The 21057-nt window shown below is 31.5% G+C and overlaps 4 protein-coding genes across 6 annotated transcripts in view; 2 read left to right on the forward strand and 2 right to left on the reverse strand.

The window, feature by feature from the left end:
- LOC131001622 (H/ACA ribonucleoprotein complex subunit 4) overlaps positions 1-21057 on the reverse strand; it is an 806367-nt gene that overhangs the window by 138694 nt on the left and 646616 nt on the right. The window lies entirely within an intron of this gene.
- On the forward strand, positions 168-3216 carry LOC131001857 (cytoplasmic tRNA 2-thiolation protein 2). Its single transcript, XM_057928485.1, has 7 exons — positions 168-964; positions 1357-1711; positions 1802-1888; positions 2010-2131; positions 2240-2318; positions 2428-2798; positions 2899-3216. Exons 1-7 carry the CDS (start codon positions 612-614, stop codon positions 2945-2947), a joined length of 1416 nt encoding a protein of 471 aa, XP_057784468.1. The 5' UTR covers positions 168-611; the 3' UTR covers positions 2948-3216.
- On the reverse strand, positions 3188-5712 carry LOC131002216 (protein N-terminal glutamine amidohydrolase). Of its 2 annotated transcripts, XM_057928732.1 has the most exons (7): positions 5577-5712; positions 5074-5179; positions 4786-4863; positions 4529-4659; positions 3977-4101; positions 3363-3549; positions 3188-3324 (listed from the first exon to the last, which is right to left on the reverse strand). In XM_057928732.1, the coding sequence occupies exons 1-6, from the start codon at positions 5666-5668 to the stop codon at positions 3389-3391; spliced, it is 693 nt and encodes a 230-aa protein (XP_057784715.1). In that variant the 5' UTR covers positions 5669-5712; the 3' UTR covers positions 3188-3324; positions 3363-3388. The 2 variants fall into 2 exon arrangements, with proteins under 2 accessions (XP_057784715.1, XP_057784714.1); XM_057928731.1 differs by having other exon boundaries at positions 3320-3549.
- LOC131002126 (tRNA-uridine aminocarboxypropyltransferase A) lies at positions 5767-7006 on the forward strand. The gene is made up of 2 exons (XM_057928725.1): positions 5767-6189; positions 6477-7006. Exons 1-2 carry the CDS (start codon positions 5841-5843, stop codon positions 6932-6934), a joined length of 807 nt encoding a protein of 268 aa, XP_057784708.1. The 5' UTR covers positions 5767-5840; the 3' UTR covers positions 6935-7006.

Here is a 21057-nt window from a genome sequence, read left to right on the forward strand (position 1 = left end):
ATTACAAAGTAATTATGGACTAATTAAGCCATTTATTCCAACACATGTAAGAAGCAGCAACAACAAAAAAGGAGATGGATAATCTTGATTAACCAACCATAATTAGCATAATCCATCATGAAATCTTATGAAATGTAAATTGCATGAAATCTTATGAAATGCAAGCAGATAAGCCAATAATAAGTATTTTTTTAAAAAAATCTTTGCAAGAGGATAAACTAGTTCATTTCCTCATTGTTTTTTCTGCGCTAATTTGCCACACAATTTTTTATTTATTTTTTAAATCCAGATGCATAATCCCAAAGCACAATGTAACCTTAATCTGAAAATACGAACCGAAACAGCCACGAGAAAGCGATAATGTTGCGCAAAGTCATGCTTTGGAATTGGTTGAAATTCCTTCTTCTGAGATTCATTACCTAAGGCTGGAAAGGTTACGGCGGCGCACGGCGACGAAGACGGCGACTGGTGGAGCATGGAGAAAAATTTATATATTGGGCCGAATTTATGATTTCAAATCTTATGTTCGAGCAGGCCTGTTTGAGTTATTGGGCCGGTCCAATGTGCTGCTAATAAAACCCTTCTCAAAAAATAAACTTTTTCGCAGAAAAATGGCTTGCAGCTCGGGGACCTGTCAGTCCGGTTGCTACAGAGACGAGAATTCCGTCGACGAAGACGGCCGGAAAGAGGGGCAGGTGGCGGCGAACGGCGACGGGTCGAATCATGTTTCTCCAAGGCGCGGCGGTGTGAATGCTCCAGGAGTATGCCTCAAGTGCAAGATCAACGAAACCATCGCCGTTACTCACCCCGCCGTTTCTGGCGCCGGCGGAGAGGGCGGGAGGTTCTGTGCCGATTGCTTCCGGAGCAATTTGTTCGGAAAGTTTCGGTTCGCCGTTACCTCGAACGCGATGATCTCGCCTTCCGATAACGTTCTCGTCGCTTTTTCTGGTGGTTCTGCCTCTAGGTATTTTTGTTGTATATTTATGTGTGCGTGTGTAATTGGTGCTTTGAAGTTTGAATGATTTTTTATGATTTCTGAAATCCTGAGATTGATTCTAGTGTGGAGTTTGTTGCTATATTGATTGGCTTTGGCTAATGAATGAAGAATTGATTTAGCGATTTGAAGGTGATATCTTCGATTTTGTTATTTGCTAAGTGAACTGGAGCTTGAAATCCATAGCTCCAAGTAATTGAACAATGTATAGATGCTCATATAGTTTGCCCAAGTTCTTAGCTAGTTAGTGTTGTTTAGGGCTATAGTTGCAATCTCTGAATTCAGCAAGCTATGTTCTTTCTTCTAATCTTAGTGTAGGATTCAGAAATTTTATTTTTGAAGCTTAATTACGTTATGTTCAGGGTGGCTCTTCAATTTGTTCATGAGATGCAACAGAAAGCACAGAAGAATTTTGATGCAAGTAGAGAACGACAACGAGTATTGCCAGTATTCGGAGTTGGGGTCGCCTACATTGATGAAATTACCATGTATGCAGAGGTTTCTAGTGAATTTGATAAAGCAACAAGCGAGATGGAACTCATTGTGTCGAACCTATCACCACCAGCCAAACAGTTTTTTATTATTCCTACTGAAAGTGTCTTTTCACCCGATTTGGCTGTTGGGAGAGACAGTTTGACAAGGTTGGGTGATGCTGTCAGCGATCTCACTGGGAAGGAAGATCTCATAAAGCATCTGCGCATGTTGTGTTTGCAAAAGGTTGGGCTCTCTATTACTATGTTGATTCAACATCTGGAAACGGTAGAGTGGAATTACACTACAGTCAGTTATGCATTTTTGACCTTGCAGGCTGCTTTAGACAATGGATATACCAAAATTGTTCTGGGAACGTGCACTTCCCGGATAGCATGCCATGTGCTTGAAGCAACTGTCAAGGTCAGTCCCTCACACACACACTAAAAAAAGGAAAAGAAAATCTTTCACCAAGGCTTTTATGTTCCTAAGAAACAGGGGAAGGCTTAGAATCAATGTCGTATTTATGTTCTTATTTAACCAGGGACAGGGTTTCTCGTTAGCTGCAGATATACAATACATTGATGCAAGGTGGAAGGTGCCTGTGGTGCTTCCTCTTCGTGACTGTCTGTCTGAAGAGTTGAATATGTTATGCAGTCTGGACAGGTGTGTCACAGAAATGTGATGAGATCTTCTCTTAGTGTTTCATGGCTACTTGATTTCTTATTGATATTGAAATTGTTGCTTCATGATGAACTCTCATTTCTTCTCCAGTTTAAAGACTGTAGAAGCATCTCAGCAAGCTCGTGCTGGCATTAATGGATTGATATCGTCGTTTGTAAAACTATTGCAGGTAGGAACCACACGATATTCTCTCTCGTAGACTCTGGCAGAGTCCCTTTTCTGTAAACAAAATATTAGCAGATAAATGTCGAGGCTTTATGCCGTTTCTTTTTTCACAGGAGGAAAATCCTTCACGTGAAAGTACAATTGTAAGGACGGCCGGGAAACTCACGCCTTTCTCTTTCAATAGAACTCCAGAAGTTGGTGATCATAACGATCGTTTGGCTTCTAAGAGGAGGCAAAAGAAATACAACTTAAAGCCCGATGAATCTCAATCCCCAGAGTCCTTTTGCCTCGTATGCAATAGTCCGCTTAAGAAAACCGATGTTTCAAGCCTCAACGGATTCACCCTCAAGGAAACGAGTGCTGACATGTATGCAGCTGCATGCTCGAGCTGCCAATATCAGATCCTTCCAAAGGATACCTCATCTATGGAGCAGTTTCTTTCTCTACTTCCTCAGTCCATCAGTGACAGCCACATGTTTCTGAGGTGACATTTTACTCCTGGGTTTTGGTTCTTTACATGTATAGACTAGTTCCATATTTGATTTTGGTGGGACATGCCATGTTTTGCCTTGTGGTTCACACAGGGAGCAAATACAAGATCTTCTGTTATCAGACAGCGATGACGGAACCTAAAGATGTGATTTGCCCCTCATCAACATTCCTAATCCACCTTCGCTATGTTCTCGTTTAGCAGATTTGGGATTGAAGTTCCAATTGGAAAAGAGCAAGACTTGCCCGCAGATGGAAGCAGGATGTGTGCTGTGATGTTTTGACCTAGTTCTACACTTCTCAGAAAACAAGCTTATTTTTTGTTGAGAAAACAAGGTTTTTCTTTCCCTTTCAACTTATGTAAAGCAACTTAAACCATTTTCACACAAGATTACACGATGATGTTAGCTGTATGTAAAACGCCTCAATTTTTGGACCAACATACAGCAATTTTCAATTTTTCATACACACTTAATGCAGAAATGCTTGCTGACTACATTTATCCGACAATGTCAAATTTCACTCCCCACCAGTAGATAATGATCCCATACAACAATCTACTTCCAGTCTAAATGACTTCACCAATTACAATGGAATCTGTGAAAAGAATTCCTCGAGTTCACTCTCCCCAACTAGCACTCCAAGTTTTTGGGTCACAACCGTGTCGACTGCATCAGCTCCTATGCTCTTTACGACATCAAGAGAGGACATCGCTATGTACTCGTTCAAGTTGTGGGCCGTTCCATCTATCAAAAACAAAGGCAATCAAGGATACCATAGAAGAATAATCGAGTGCGTTCACTACAAGAAACTACCTTCACCTAGAGTAGGAAGTATACGCGTTAAATTGCTTCAACTTTCCTTACCTTTCCTTACCTTTGGGGGAAGATCTTGTTTTGCATGTGATTATGTTATTTTTTCTAGGAAAGGTCATTGTGCAAGTGATTAAACTTCAAAAAATTGTGAATAAAGTTATAGTTATTCACTTGTGCTTGAACAAAGTCAAACAAGTTATATGTTACTAGTAGCTATTAGAAACTTTTATATGGTAATAAGCAACAGAATAGGGGCATAAAGCAACTTCAGATTGTCAAATTTAGATAAAGGTGCCATATTGTGCCTATTGCTAGAAATGATTGACAGTGAAAACAAAAGGCAACAAAGGACTTCTACCTTCAGCAGTGATTACTTCATACGAAGGCGGAGTAGCAGTCCAGTTTCCGGAAGGATCTTTCATGTGTCGTCTGTCTGATGCGAATGATTTCAGGAAGATCGGAGCGTGTACAATCCGGAAAACCCTGAAATTATCAAAGCAACAGTTCTCAATCAATCACAGAGAACCCTAATCCACAAGACTCATGGTCATCACAAACTATGCAAATGTGACTAAGATCTTCCAAGAGTCATTAGTTAAGACCACCTTTTAACAGTATATTTGATTGTTGTGCATGCAGCCCAGTATATTGAACAAAGCATGTCATGTTAGAGTTGAGATGTTTCTCCAGCTAAGCTATGCATCGATATGGAGGATTAAAACCACAAGATACATATCTTCTCCTTGAAGAAACAATGCAAATGCATTCATATGGAGACAATAGACCTCAATTTATATTGTAGTTGTGATTATACCAGCAGTGATTCTAAGAGAAATGATTACCCGATTATGCTGTTAATCAGTACTTTCTATACATGCCACGGAGTTCCAGCTTCAAACATATATCTTACCTCTGGAACTCGGAAAACAGCTGAAATGAAGGCCGGACAGTTTCTGCTACGTACGTGGCTAGAGGAGATGGAAAAGGAAGACTAGAATCTAAATCCCACACCAGATGAGGCAAGCTGGTTTCTTTCCTGCTCTGCAAAAGACACCGTGAAACAAGAAGTGTCAGACAGTTATTCTTCTAGCTAGCCACACGAAGAAGTACATTGTTCATCTTACAGTTTGTCCATCCTCAAAAAGACAAACGAATCAAGACTCTTACTTGTACACAGATAACATGATAATCCCACAAAATCACCCCGTCTGCTCTGTGGCTCGCCCTCTGATGCCACAGCGGAATCTGATAAAGAACACTCTCTTTGAGCAATGCAAAGATTTCAAATAAAGTTTGCTATAGTCCACCATTTCAAGAATGTACAGAAACAATGTCTAAGATCAAACAACATTTACTCTCTTTGAGCAGTGCAAAGATTTCAAATAAAGTTTGCTATAGTCCACCATTTCAAGAATGTACAGAAACAATGTCTAAGATCAAACAACATTTACTTGCCTGATTCTTTTCATTGGAAATGAAAACTACGAACAAATCTGAACCATCGGGTTTCGCTATCCCATCCTCACTCAGCTTCTTACATAGAAAGTATATATTCTCTTCACTGACAAAAGAACACTCACCAAATTCAATATCCAAGCCCTAAGAAAAATCTGAAAATGCACAATAAATTTCATAATCAAGACTAATCGAGATAAACAACACTTTTGTTTGGTTTTTTCTTACTGATTAAACATACATCATATATAGAATAATGCAATCAAGAATTTTTGGAAATGCCAATCTGACTTCCGTAAAATGCATTCAATAAAATCATGGAAATCAGTACAAAATGAACAAAGAAAAATAAGAAAACAGCAACAATTGTGAATCATAAATTAAAAGTAGTAACGAGAATGATAATCCAGAACTCCATAAACGAAGTAAATTCGCTCTGGCGAGTATTCAAAGCGTACTGCAAGTGTAAACCCAAAAAACAAACAAATAGACCAAAATTTTACCAGTAATAAGGAGTGTGCTGGAAACGAGCAATTCCCAAAGGGGCAGCAGCTGATGTTGAAGAAGACGACGATTCCAAATTTAAAGTCGCCATCTTCAGCTTCTCGCAGACTCACAGACTCAGAGTATATTTTTTCTATTTTTCCTCCATTTATATCACTATATAAATAATTGTAAATGGGCTTCCGTTTCCAGAAATCGGCCCAATAATTTGGGCCGTGGTTTCATTAACACATCGCTCGATCGTATCTCGATACTCTAGCCCAATGGACCTGCCTGAAGAAACCTCCTCCTCAGCCGCCGCCGTCGGCGGTGATGTTCGCCGGCGAAGGACGTGCACGACTGGATGCGGCCGCCCTATAAACGTGTGCCTCTGCCACGCCCTCCCTTCAGCTCCTGTCCCCACGGCTACGCAGGTCGTCATCCTCCACCACCCCCACGAGCGCCGCCACAAACTCGCCACCGTCCCCGTCCTCGCCAAATGCCTCCGGAACTGCGAGATTATCGTCGGACGCAAGATGAAGTACGGGCAATCGGGGCTTCTGGATTCTCTCCACGATCAGGCCAGCGAAAACCCTAATTTGCCTCTCCGTCGAGCTGTTTATCTCTTCCCTGGTATGGTAGCTAAGGTCAAACTGAAAAAGGCTTTATCTTTCTTTATTTTTTGCTTTGTTGTTTGAGGTGCTGCAGTTTAATGTCGTATGTACCTTGTGCTTTCGTAGTATGTAGTATTTGATTTATAGATGTGGCAAAAAAAAAAAAAAAAAATTGGTGCAATCTTGATTCTTGAAGTTGTTTTTATGTTTAAGCATACCATTAGAATACTTATAATTGTGTGAAATGATCTACCCGCATCTGTACATTGTTTTCTGGTTTTGAATCTTGATGGGAGTGTTGTGCAGGTCCAGAAGCATTGCCATTTGGTGAAGTCAGTCAGATGTATTCCTCTCTTGATGATGCAGGCAAGGAGGGTCTCGTTCTGATCGTTTTTGATGGAACTTGGAAGCACGCCAAGGAAATGATGGTTGCAAGTCTATCGTTTTTATCCAAGTTTGCTGTTCAAGTTTGTTTAAATTTTGATGCTGCAGCAGATGGTGGCACTATTTTTGATTCGGAGTTGATTCTAAGGAAAGAGCCGTTTGCTGGGTGTATGAGTACAATGGAGGCGGTTGCCAGATGTTTACGAGTACTTGAGCCTGATGGCGCTGATATTGAGTCGAGGATCATTGAAGTTTTGAGAGCTATGGTTAGTTTGCAAGCTTGTTACTTGAAGCCCTTGAGGCCTAGAACTAAGTTAGTGAAAAATAATGCAGGGCAAAACAAGATGAATAATGATGATAAAGAATCTCCCTGCCAATGATATCATCAAATTAATTTTGTCCAAATTGTTATATTTATGTGGAAATGATGAACCGCGTTTCATGTTCCATTATGTTAAAGATAGTATATGGCGATGCCTGGAGAGTTTCAGTTTCGTCTACGTGAAGCATGTTGCTTAACAGGTAAGTCTCTGTTTCATAGCTCCTTTTCTTGCTAATTCTAGTCTCATTGTTTTACATTTCCACATACTGATAGGGAGATATCAATGCATTAATCAAGATTTCAGCTATGGATATAAAATGTTAAGAACAATCTATCAAGAAACAAGAACGATAAAAGTATAAGAATCTAAACGTTTCTTGCAAGAAATGTATATATTTGCTTTACATCTGAGTCCCTTGATTGCTGCTTCAAAATGAAGAGAGTACATTTGTAGATCTTGTAAACCTACTCTTAATTGGGGCCGGAAATCATGTGATCCGTGGGCATATAAGCTTCATGCCACCTTACCCCTTTGATGAAAGGATTCTAATGTCTTTCTATTCACATTTGATGCCACCAACCTTTGTAGTCTAATTTGTTGATTAGGAAGCATAATGAATTGGAAAGCAATGCTTCCGTACCTGTATCTTTCACTCTCGTTACACATGATTGACCATTCATATGTTACATAAATTCGCATATTTGCTGGGCGGGACCTTTCATGGGGTATGGTGGTGACTTGTGATTGATTAATACAATTCACAGTTAGAACATGTTCCTTTATTGGAGTTGGGGGCCTGCGTTGGTTAGGTGATGGTGGTGGTCCTAATTTTGCTTTTACCTTTTCCTTTATCCCATGATAAGTGTGGCTCTGCTTTGAAGTTTTGGTCTAGCCATCTTTGTCGTCTCCGTGCTCTGCTACACTGCCTCCAACGCCAGGAGCTCAAGAGAACGAGCTCGTTTGGTAAGTTCTGCTGCATCCACGACCTGGGTTTGAGTTTGAGTTTGAGTCTGCCTCGTCGTCATTCTTTCTTGTTCGGTTAGCAATGCTTGCTGAGTTTGCAGTAAGTTGTTGGAGGAAGCAATTTAGATGGATTGGTTTGTGTGGAGGTGATGTTTCTTGAATTCGTGCAATCATGTTTTGAGCAGCAGCATTTGGTGAAGAAGAGTTAAGTAGTTTTTGTTAGTGTACTTATATAGTTTTTAATAGATGTTTATGCTAATTCCACATTTACTAATGCATGCGGTTTTAGTATCTTTAACTAATGGAGTAGTAATCGCAGCACTTATTAGTACTACTAATTTATATTTATATGTGTAAAGGACATTGTTAGCCAGCTTGTAATGACCCACGGCGCCTCGGTTATCGACAACATTTAATTAAACTTGATTTAAATACTTCAAAAGAATGTAAGTCTACTTATGGAGTAATAAAATAATCTACATGAGAGGACCGTTATATTCGTCCCCACTTTTTTGGATGGTCGCTTGCATTTAAAAATTACTATTAATATTATTTGATAAATCTAAGTAAACTAATTCATTCAGACTCAATACTAATTAATTTTATAATAAATGTAGAATAATGCAGCAAACGTTCAACCTAAATTATTTTACCTAAATTTATCCACATAATGTGATTGATTTGCATAGACGAAAATCGCTCTTGTATTTATCTATTTAATACAATTGCAGTAGCATATTTTTTGCCCACAAATGTATCACATCTTTTTCTATGCTACGTTTTTCATTATTTGGAATTATAAAGTTTCAACGGGATACCTGTATACATTGTTGTGAATCTTCTGACATCTTACAGCAAAAAAAATGATAAATTAAACGTTGATATTGGTCAAATCAGAATCATAAATTTTCAAAAAATAATAATTAGTGTGGTCAAAAGAGCATAAATTGCAGTTTTTTTTGTTGTTGGTTTCCATTGGAAATGTCGTTTTCAGTCTGCTAAAGCAACCGACCAAGCCGGCCAACCTAAATACTCTCTCTCACCTTATCACGGTTGGAAACTTGGAACCAATTACCTCAAGAGTAGTGATTTTCGGACACTGCAGTGTCCGGACACTGCATGAAAAACCGGTTTTTTTAAGATTTTTTGATTGAGCCGGTTTTTTGTTAATTTATGGTTTTACTAAAATATCCTTTCCATAAATTTCTCAACTACTTTTAATCTTTTCCAAAATATATTTTATTTACATTTTTATTTTCTGTAAATTTCATTTTTTTTATTGCCATTTTTTTTCCGAAAAATATTTTTTAATTTTTTTATCGTTTTTTTATTTTTCTTTTAAAATATTATTTCCTTAAATTTCTCAACTACTTTTAATCTTTTCCTAAATATATTTTATTTACATTTTTATTTTCTGTAAATTTCGTTTTTATATTGCCATTTTTTTTTCTAAAAATATTTTTTATTTTTAAATTGTTTTATTATTTTTTTATCGTTTTTTTATTTTTCTTTTAAAATATTCATTCCTTAAATTTCTCAACTACTTTTAAAATTTATATTTTTTTCGAAATTAATATTTTAGTTGTTTTAAGAGTAAATTTTTATTTTTTTCAAAAATTATGTTTTATTAATTTGTTTCCAGATTTTTTTATTATTATTATTATTTATTTTTCGAAATAAATATTTTTTTCGAAATTTATTTTTTTCCGAAATTAATATTTTAATTGTTTTAAGAGTAAATTTGTTTTTTTTCCAAAATTATGTTTTATTAATTTGTTTCCAGATTTTTTTATTATTATTATTTATTTTTCGAAATTAAATATTTTTTCGAAATTTATTTTTTTCCGAAATTAATATTTTAGTTGTTTTAAGAGTAAATTATTTTTTTTTTCCAAAATTATGTTTTATTAATTTTTTTCCAAATATTTAGGGATTCTCTTAAAAATAATCATAAATTTGTTTCCAGATATTTTTATTATTATTAATATTTATTTTTCGAAATTACATTTTTTTTCGAATTTTTTTTTTGAAATTAATATTTTAGTTGTGTTAAGAGTAAATTGTTTTTTTTTTTCAAAATTATGTTTTATTAATTTGTTTCCACATATTTGGAGATTATACTAAAATAATCCTAGATTTGATTCCACTAATTTAGAGATTTTCATTCTCCAAAGATTAATCCTATATTTGATTCCAGTAATTTAGATATTCTCCTAAAATAATCCTAGATTATTTCCAAATATAATTTATTTTGCGAATGTTATGTTAATTTTTTTATTTTTACTAATTTAGAGATTCCTTTCAAAATAATTCTAAATTTGTTTTGATTTATATATTTTATTCGAATATTTTTTAAAAAATAACATATTGAAGATGATTTAAAAAAAAACGAAATACAATAACAAAAAAATAAAATTGGAAGAAGTTTTTTTTTAAAAAAAAAACCGAAATAAAAGCAAAAGTTGCGAAATTTATGTTAATTATTTTTATTATTACTAATTTTAAAGACTCCCTTCAAAATAATCCTATATTTGTTTTCATTATATATTGTTTTTTATTTTTTTTTAAAAAAGAACATATGGAAGATTATTTTTTTAAAAAAACGAAATATAATAAAAAAAAGAACATTTGGAAGAAGATTTTTTTTAAAAAAAAAACCGAAATAAAAAGAAAAAGGTGTGTTTGCGGGATTTTAACCTGAGACCTCAATAATATGTGAGTAATACTTTGCCACCTTGTCCGGTTGTGACAAACGCATTAGTTATGCGTTAGAAATAAACATAAAATGAATCATACTATGGGGCATCGATTGAAAAATTAAATAATATATATTTAGATTAAATATATTATAATAATTGGAATAATACGAATAAAGTTTACTTAATTAATTGAAATAAATTAATGAACTTGAAAAAAAGAAATTGTGAATACGTTGGGATATTGGTCGGAAAAGTATATAACATATCATTGAAGATAATGTCGATTTGATAATAAGATAATGAACTACTATAGTGTAAATAATGATGTCAAAATAATTATACTAAATCAAAATAATGTTGAACTAATTGATTGAATGAAATTAGTGAAGTCAATAACTATATGACATATATATGAAGACAATGTATTATATTTTAGTATTAAACGCGATATAATTATAAGAAATAATTATACTCAACGTTCATCAATTTGAATTTATTAATTCAAATAAATTAGTGAAGTTGATAAAAATAAAAACTAAAACAATTAATCATACGATGGGATTTTGATCGGAAAAGTATGTAACATATACTTTATTTGATTATATTATAATAAAGTATTGTAATAGATATCACAATAACTAAATAAATCACTATTGTGTGATTAATGAAGTCGAAATAAGTGTATTCAATGAAATAAAGTTGAATTATTTAGTGAATTTGAAAACAAAATGAAATAAATTGAATTGTATAAGATATATATGTAATGAAGGAAATTTTATTAAAAATGAAAGAATATATATGTTGGCCAATTAAATGAAGACATATATAATATTAAATATATTATAAATGAAGGAATACGTATGTGGGCAATATAAATGATGAAAATTATAAAATTAAATATTATATAAATGAAGGAATATTTATATTGTATAAACAATTGAAGTTGTTTTGCCAAAAATAAAATTGCCTATAATATATTATATTTTAAGTAATGTATATTTTTGTCAAAACAATTGAATATGTTTTAGCCTAAAAAACATAAAATTGTATAAAATATATTATAAATGAATAAATATATTACTCAATGGAATTATGTTGTGTAATTAAAAATCTTACTTAAACAAAATGAATCATACGATGAGACATCGCTCGGGAAACTATATAACACATACTTGAAGAAAATGTATCATAATATAGTATTGATGTCAATCTGATAATAAGAAAATGAACTACTATACTTTAAATAATGATGTCGAAATAATTATACTCAATGAAATAAAGTTGAACTAATTGATTAAACTAAATTAGTTACATTTTTAAAAATAAAATGAATCATATGATGGGAAATAGATCGAAAAAATAAACAACATATACTTTATTAAAGGTGATGTAATAATAAGAAAATGAACTACTACTGTGTGAGTGACGATAAGAAAATTAAAATAAATGAATCAAACGAATGGATTTTGTTTGGAAAACTATATATGAATCAAACTTCATATACTTTGTGAAGTCGAAAAAATTATATTCAATGAAATAAAGTTAATAAATTATTTGAAATTAATTATTGAATTTGGAAATAAAATTAACATATAAAACTATTTAACATATACTTGAGGGAAATACAATGCTTTATTGAAAACAATTAAACGTGATATTCCAATAAGACAATGAATTGCTATACTATAGTTTAACGAAGTCGATATAACTATTTGTTATAAAATTATGAGTTATTAATTAATTTAAGTTAAAGTTGTGAATATAATATATAAATAAATGAAATAAAGTGAAATGATTCATACAATTGGATTTCGGCCGCGACACTATTTAACATATTTTTGGATGAGAAAGAATGCATTATACGATGGCATTTTGCAATGTATTGAAATTAATTATTGAATTTGGAAAAAATAAAAAAAATTATACGATTGGATTTCGCTTGCAAGACCATTTAACATATACTCCCTCCGTCCCACGAATCTTGACACGTTTCCTTTTATTTTATCAATTTTATACTTTATTAATTGCACACTTCAAACACTAATCAACAATATAGTTAAATTATATTAACAACAAATATTTTTATAATCAACATAAGAATTAAATTGAATGTATGGAAAAGCTAAAATGAGCTAAAATAAACATAAGTACACGACATTAGAAGGTAAGTTAATTTTCAACCATGACTTATTGTGGCTACCACTGCCGGGCAAGGTGGCAAAGTATCATATACATTAGACGAAGGTCAGAGGTTCGATTCCCCCTTGTTCCTTAGAGGGGGTGATTTTTTTTATGGCAACAAATCGCTAGTTTTTTTTTTTAAAAAATCGAACATGCATTTTCACAAACACATGGCGTGCAATCACTTAAAATCTTATACAAAACATAATCAATATTATTTTTTTCCTTTTTCTTTGCCTCAAATCTGCGTTTTAATATTCTAATTTGTAGCCTATATATAACATTAATATTTATTTATTTATTTATGGCGACAATAGAAGATAAGTTGATTTCCAACGAAAACCTATTGCGGCTGCCACAGCCGGGTAAGGTGGCAAAGTATCGTTTACATACAATGGACGTTGCACGTTCGAATCTTCTATGCCCCTCAAATGGGTGATTTTTGATATTTTTGATAATAAAAAAAAATCTGGAAACAAATTAATAAAACATAATTTTGGAAAAAAATAAAAATTTACTCTTAAAACAACTAAAATATTAATTTCGAAAAAAATATAAATTTTAAAAGTAGTTGAGAAATTTAAGGAAAGAATATTTTAAAAGAAAAAGAAAAAAACAATAAAAAAAATAAAAAAACAATTTAAAAATAAAAAATATTTTTCGAAAAAAAAAATGGCAAAAAAAACGAAATTTAGGTAAAATAAAAATGTAAATAAAATATATTTAGGAAATGATTAAAAGTAGTTGAGAAATTTAAGGAAAGAATATTTTAAAAGAAAAATAAAAAAATGATAAAAAAATAAAAAAACAATTTAAAAATAAAAAATATTTTTCCAAAAAAAATGGCAATAAAAAAAACGAAATTTACAGAAAATAAAAATGTAAATAAAACATATTTAGGAAAAGATTAAAAGTAGTTGAGAAATTTAAGGAAATAATATTTTAAAAGAAAAATAAAAAAACGATAAAAAAAACAAAAAAAACAATTTAAAAATAAAAAATATTTTCGAAAAAAAAATGGCAATAAAAAAAACGAAATTTACAGAAAATTAAAATGTAAATAAAATATATTTAGGAAAAGATTAAAAGTAGTTGAGAAATTTAAGGAAAGAATATTTTAAAAGAAAAATAAAAAAATGATAAAAAAAATAAAAAAAAAACAATTTAAAAATAAAAAATATTTTTCGAAAAAAAATGGCAATAAAAAAAACGAAATTTACAGAAAATAAAACTGTAAATAAAATATATTTAGGAAAAGATTAAAAGTTGTTGAGAAATTTAAGGAAAGGATATTTTAGTAAAACCATAAATTAGCAAAAAATCGGCTCAATAAAAAAACCGGTTTTTCATGCAGTGTCCGGACACTGCAGTGTCCGATAATCTTTATTGTTACCTCAATAATATTAACTTATTCACTGTCAAAAAAAAAATGAAAAGGTTACAGATAATGAAAGGACTTTAAATTATGAAATGGTCTAGTGAATTAGAGAAAAAAAGGTTAACAATTCTTGTAATTATATAAATATTTTCTAATGATAATTGTGGGCTATTTTATTAGGAAAACTACATAGCTTGTTTGGTTAGAACTTGGAAGAGGTGATGCCGTGATGGCATCTTTCATTATAGAGAGTGTAGTTGCAAATATCACAAATTCCAAATATTTAGCATTCTGTTACTTACAAAATAAATAATTCTATAATTTGTGTCAAATTATCTGTTTAATTAAAAAAAAACCTTGGATTAAGATTGTAGATATATCGATTTATTTTAGATATTTGTAGATTGCTACATTTTCATGTTGATTCTTAATTCAAGACGGTAAGATGGTTTGATATGAAATTGTCCCACAAAACAGCTGACACTATAATTTATTTTTGTGTTAGTTGCCTATACAAAATATACTCAAATTTTGATTTTTAATCAATATTATTATTTTAATTAATTAATATATATAAACTTTGATTTTTTTTTAAATTTAGCTCGAATAAAAATTTGAATCACATTTAATCCTAGGTAAATGCCGAAATTGATTATGTGACACTTTTTATATAAGTTGATTATGACGTGACAATCTAAGTGACAATTTAAATTATCACGTTGTATAATATGGTTTAGATTGTCGTACTATAACCATGAATAGTTTCAATTCAAATTGCCAATTAGATTGTTGTGTCGGAATTGATTCATATAAAAAATGTTACGTAATAAAAATTTTATGGCCACATAAAATTAAAAGTGGTTGGAAATTTGAGTTTCGATCATTTTTAAAAAAAATTAAAGTTTATATATTAATCGGTCCAAAAAATTGCATTAATTAAAAATCGAAATTTGAGTGTACCTTGTGGATTATCGACAATTAATCCTTTTATTTATTAAAATAAAATGTTTAATTCGCATTAGCTAATTGTTGCTGATATTTTTTATCCCCTTCTGTAAACAACTAAATATTTATATTTTAAATATGGTTTCGAGAGGATAAGTTTTGACTATAATATGCATAGTTGTGTATGTGTTAGGTGGGTTTTCAATTGTTAATACATCACCGCTAATCAACTCACGAAAATAAAATTGAAACTCCAAAAAAAAAATATATATATATATATATACATATACAATTCTACATCGCGGCTAAATGTTAGAACCGTCAAAATTAACTGTGTTACTACTATAAAGAAAAATTATACTCGATAAAAGGCTAAGACAATATTAATGTACTAATGTTATTCAAAAAAACAAAAAAAAAACAAAAAAAAAACCTATACATTCCTTCATTCGTCCATAAAAATAGTCCATTTTATTATTTTGGGATGTCCACAAAAATTAATCTTTTTCTATTTTTAGAAATTATCTATAACATAATAGGCCACATTATCCACTAACAATACAACTAATAATCATTATAAACACTATTTTTTAAGTGAGATTATTTCTCTACTCATAATACAATAATCATTTTTATTAAAACTCGTAGAGTTCCTTATTAGGACTATTTGTTATGAACGGAGATAGTAATTTACTAATGGTTCTTATTTTGTATAGTGAAGCTGTGAAAGGACTGTTAAATGTAATTATTTATAATGACTCTGGTTCTTGTTTTGTATAGTGAAACTGTGAAAGGATGTTAAATGTAATCATTTATAATGACTCCTTCACTTAATGACTCTATTTTTTTTTTTTGATCAGTAAAGTAAAACTTTTATTGGAAGAAAATGTATCAAGGCATCAGGAATGCCAATCAAAACAAGAAAACAAGTTTGAAGTCTTTGGAACACCAAGAAGTAAAAGGGATTCCTAACTCCATGATTTTGTAGGCCTCGTTCCAACTCCAAAGTCTCCCCTTAATCTGTAATACAAGTCTATCAATATCCCAAGCCTTGTCCTGAAAACGACTACCATTCCTGCTTTCCCAGAGCAACCACACTGTTCCAGCCCACAAAGCTTTAAGCAATCTTCTTTCTCTCTTCTTTTTTCCAGCCGCAATGAAAGAAATGAAGTGTTGAAATATACCTCTCGGATTTGCCGTTTTGATGTCAAGCCATTGAAAGATCTGTTCCCACACCGCCGCTGCTTTCGGGCAATGTAGGAACATGTGTTCCGTCGTTTCCTCATTAGAAACACATGCATTGCACCATCTCTCCTCCACGCTGATCTGGACATTTCTTCTACTCAGATTATCGCATGTTGCCAATCTGTTTCTAAGACATCTCCATGCCGTCACCTTGGCTTTATTTGGTGTTGGGGCCTTCCAAACCTTTGCCATCTCTAAAGGTAAAACTTGTTGCTCCTGTCTTGTTTTTGCCACAATTTCATATGCCGACTTGATTGTGAAGCATCCATCTGATGTCGCCTTCCAATTCCATCCGTCTGTTACATCTACACAAGGAGCAAAATCAGCAATCACCAACCGGAGATCCTCCGCAAACCCTTTCTCCCTCTCCCTTAACTCCCTCCTCCACTCCACCCTCCACACCCACGACCCTCCCTCCCAACACCGGCTTTCACCAACCAACCTTTTCTTGTTCAGACTCAAATTATACAATCTCGGAAACACAAACTTAAGGGGTTTGTCAACCGCCCACACATCCTCCCAGAAGCTTGTCTCCAGCCCATCCCCAATTCTTCGCCTCAAATTATTGATGAACCACCGATCTCTCCTTCCTCCTTCCTTATCCACAATTTTCTGCCACCACCCTTTCTGTCCACCTCTTCCCGCCACCGAACATTCACCCCCTTCCCCCCACACTAGCTCCCCATAAATCGATTTAATCACCCTTACCCACAGAGCTTTCCCCTCCCCTAAAAACCTCCAGAGCCACTTACTTAACAGCACCTGATTAAACCAATCTATATTCCGAAACCCCAGACCTCCTGAATCCTTATTAAGGCACAAGGTATTCCACTTAAACCAGGTGATACCCCCCGTCTGTGTACCTCCTCCCCACAGAAATTTGGAGAACAGTGAATTAAGTTCCTTAATCACCGCTTTAGGAATGAAAGCGAGGGATAATTGATAGACCGGGATGGATTGCAACACCGATTTGACAAGAGTAATTCGCCCTGCCAGCGAAAGATGTCTTTTCTTCCAACTTGCCACTTTGTTTGAGACTTTATCAACCAAAAACTTCCAATCTCCAACACCATTGCTGCGCCCCCCCCACTTTAGTACCCAAGTATTTGCACGGAAAGGATCCGATCTTGCACATGAGTAGCGATGCCCATCTCCTCTCAACTGCCTCATCCACTCCCACTGTCAGAAGACAGCTTTTGTCAAAATTTACAGCTAAACCAGAGACGAACTGGAAGAGAATCAGGAGTTTCTTTACGCTCTCCATATTCTTGTCATCTGCCTCCAACAAGAAGATAGTATCGTCCGCGTACTGCAGATGTGAAATTGGCACTCTATCCTTGCCAATCTTCGCCGGAACTAGGAACTGCCTCTCAGCTGCTCTTTCAATGAACTCGTTGAGGCCTTCCGCCACAATAAGAACTCGTTGGCACTTAATGACTCTATTTAATTGGTTATAAAATTATGGTCCTCTTATTAAATCATTCGTTTGGGATCCATAGACTATATATATACCTTCATCTCTTTATTACTTGAAAATTGGTAAACATTAAACCATTTTACATATACAGCACAAAATCAAATACTATCCATTTTTATCTAAACTGGGAAAAATAAATTAAGAAAAAAATTCAGATATTAATAAGAGAAAATAATTTGTAGTTGGAACTCATGAAAGTTAAATTTGAAGTGAAGAAAAGCAGCAAACCAATAAACCTAAATTGGAAACTACTTTCATAAATGAAAATGACTTTCTCGTATATGTGTATTGATTTAGTGATAAAATTGTTAATGTTTAAGGTCAAAAGTCTTGAATTTGAATCTTTCGATAATATGTTCTTTAGAATTTACTTATTTGATTATTGATTTGTTAAAAAAAGATGACTTCCCAGGATCCCAAAAACTAAAAATACTTGTTAACACTGCAATCTTTAGCATGTTAAATTTATGAGCCCATCTATTTTCTGGAAAAATATATTCGATCAATTATTATTGGTTGGTAAATGCAAATCTGAATATATAGATCATCTATCAATTCTATAAAGCAATACATATTAGACACACCACATTCATCCTCAATCCTAGGTGGCATCTTCTCCATTCACTATTCTTTGCTATCTTAATTCATTTATCCCACATTGAAAACATATCAAACTTTAGCAATTCATTACCTAAATAAAAAGGTCATTCACATTCTTACATTAGTCATTCATTATTCCCACATTTATATTATATTTAACTTTATCATGGGAAAATTTGAATTACTACAAAATATAAATTTTTGTATCCACCAAGTGAATTAAAATTGTATGTTTGGTATATAACTATGACTTTCATTATAATACATCCATAACATAAAATTAAATATGAGAAAATAAATTAAATTCCTACAAGATATGAATATAATAGGCTTCAAATGAAACATTTAGAATCTATATAGTAAGAAAATAATTACAAAAATAGTAATAATGAAAATACGTCACAATTAAATTTGTAATTTTTTATTTTTATTCATCAAGAAAATTAGGCTCCGCGTCAAAATTTTAGTAGACCTAATCATTTAGATATAACTTAATCAAAAGAACAATAACATTAAATTTCGATTTCACAAGAGAATATATTCATCCTCAATCATGGTTCAATCAATTAAGGTGATGACTATTATTCTATAAAATTGAACTATGAAAATATGTATGTAGTACTTCGATTTCACAAGAGAATATATTCATCCTCAATCATGGTTCAATCAATTAAGATGATGACTATTATTCTATAAAATTGAACTATGAAAATATGTATGTAGTATTATATAGTTCAATCATTTTGAAAACTTTCTAATCTCCTTTATTCTCATTTTTTTTCGCAAGTCACATCTCTTATCCCACATTGATTTTTAATCAAACTCCATCTTAACTAAAGCCTATATAAATACTTGTGTGTAGTATATCATCCTTTATATATTCTCTTGTGAAATGGAAGTTTAATCTTAGAGTTCTTTTGATTACGTTATCTAAATGATTAGGTCTACTCAAAGTTTGACATGGGATCTAAATGACACATTTAAAATCTATATAGTAAGAAAATAATTACAAAAATAGTAATAATGAAAATACATCACAATTAAATTTATAATTTTTATTTTTATTCATCAAGAAAATTAGGCCCCGCGTCAAAAAATTAGTAGACCTAATCATTTAGATAAAACTTAATCAAAATAACAATAACATTAAACTTCGATTTCACAAGAGAATATATTCATCCTCAATCATGGTTCAATCAATTAAGATGATGACTATTATTCTATAAAATTGAACTATGAAAATGTGTATGTAGTATTCTATAGTTCAATCATTTTGAAAACTTTCTAATCTCCTTTATTCTCATTTTTTTCGCAAGTCACATCTCTTATCCCACATTGGTTTTTTGATCGAACTCCATCTTAACTAAAGCCTATATAAATACTTGTGTGTAGTATCTCATCCTTTATATATTCTCTTGTGAAATGGAAGTTTAATCTTATTGTTCTTTTGATTACGTTATCTAAATGATTAGGTCTACTCAAAGAATGACATGGGATCTAAATTTTTGATAAGTTTAAATAAAAAAATTATAATTTAATTATGATGTATTTTCATTATTACTATTTTTGCAATTATTTTCTTACTATGTTATATTTTAAATGTGTCATTTCATATCTTGCAAAAATTTAATTTATTTTCTCATATTTTATGTTATGAATGTATTATAATGAAAGTCATAGTTATATACCAAACATACAATTTTAATTAACTTGGTGGATATAAAAATTTATATTTTGTAGTAATTCAAATTTTTCCACGATAAAGTTTAATATAATATTAATGTGAGAATCTTCTTTATAATAGGAAAATGGTTTACTATGTGGCATATCTAGAATATCACCATTTCAAAAATTATCTATTATCTTTATTCTCATTTTTTTTCACAAGTTATCCCACATTGATTTTTAATCAAACTCCATCTTGATCACATACTATATAAATACTTGTGTAGTATTTCACTATGTATATATTTGCCCCATCAATTTAATTTGGTCAATTAACTTTTAGTTGACCAAATAGGTAGTTATATTTTTTATTAAAAATAATTTAATTTATCTAGCATTATTTTGACCAATAATAAAATTTAGTCAATAATGTGAGTCCACATATTAAAATAATGAATTAATAAATTTGATTTTTCTTACATTATTTATATTTTTATTAATTCTATAATTCAATATTTAGCTTTATGATATTTTAAAAAGTGTAAAATCTATATAAAAAGATATTTATAAAAATAAAATTATGCAATTTGAATTTCATATTGATTTTTATGACACTTTTTTATTACATTTTAGAAAATGTAGAATCTTTGTAGAAAAAGTATATATTAAGATACTTCACATGTCTTATGACATTGGTACTTATTTATTCGCAAGTTCATATTGACTACAACCTATATAATATTTGTATGTGGTATCTCATCTTTTATATATTTGCAATGCCAATTTAGTTTCGTCAATTAACTTTCAGTTTGCCAAATAAATAGTTATATTCATATTAAAAATTAATTCAATTTATCTAATATTACTTTGGCTATAATTATATTTAATGAATAATGTGAGTTGATATATTAAAATAATGACGTAATACATTGCATTTTTCATATGTTATTTATATTTGTTAAACAGTTATATTTAAAAAAGATCAAATAATTTAGCTTTGTTATTTCCTATAATATTAAATCAACCA

This window comes from Salvia miltiorrhiza, chromosome 1, assembly GCF_028751815.1.
Source record: "Salvia miltiorrhiza cultivar Shanhuang (shh) chromosome 1, IMPLAD_Smil_shh, whole genome shotgun sequence".
In the NCBI taxonomy this organism is placed as follows: domain Eukaryota; kingdom Viridiplantae; phylum Streptophyta; class Magnoliopsida; order Lamiales; family Lamiaceae; genus Salvia; species Salvia miltiorrhiza.

Coding starts and splice junctions, on each gene's coding strand:
- LOC131001857 (XM_057928485.1), top strand. CDS start 612: ATGGCTTGCAGCTCGGGGACCTGTCAGTCCGGTTGCTACAGAGACGAG. Junction 2,319..2,427: donor CGTTTGTAAAACTATTGCAG/GTAGGAACCACA, acceptor CTTTTTTCACAG/GAGGAAAATCCTTCACGTGA. Junction 2,799..2,898: donor GACAGCCACATGTTTCTGAG/GTGACATTTTAC, acceptor TGGTTCACACAG/GGAGCAAATACAAGATCTTC.
- LOC131002216 (XM_057928732.1), bottom strand. CDS start 5,668: ATGGCGACTTTAAATTTGGAATCGTCGTCTTCTTCAACATCAGCTGCT. Junction 4,864..5,073: donor TTTCCAATGAAAAGAATCAG/GCAAGTAAATGT, acceptor GTTCTTTATCAG/ATTCCGCTGTGGCATCAGAG. Junction 3,550..3,976: donor TGAAGTAATCACTGCTGAAG/GTAGAAGTCCTT, acceptor TGTTTTTGATAG/ATGGAACGGCCCACAACTTG.
- LOC131002126 (XM_057928725.1), top strand. CDS start 5,841: ATGGACCTGCCTGAAGAAACCTCCTCCTCAGCCGCCGCCGTCGGCGGT. Junction 6,190..6,476: donor AGCTGTTTATCTCTTCCCTG/GTATGGTAGCTA, acceptor AGTGTTGTGCAG/GTCCAGAAGCATTGCCATTT.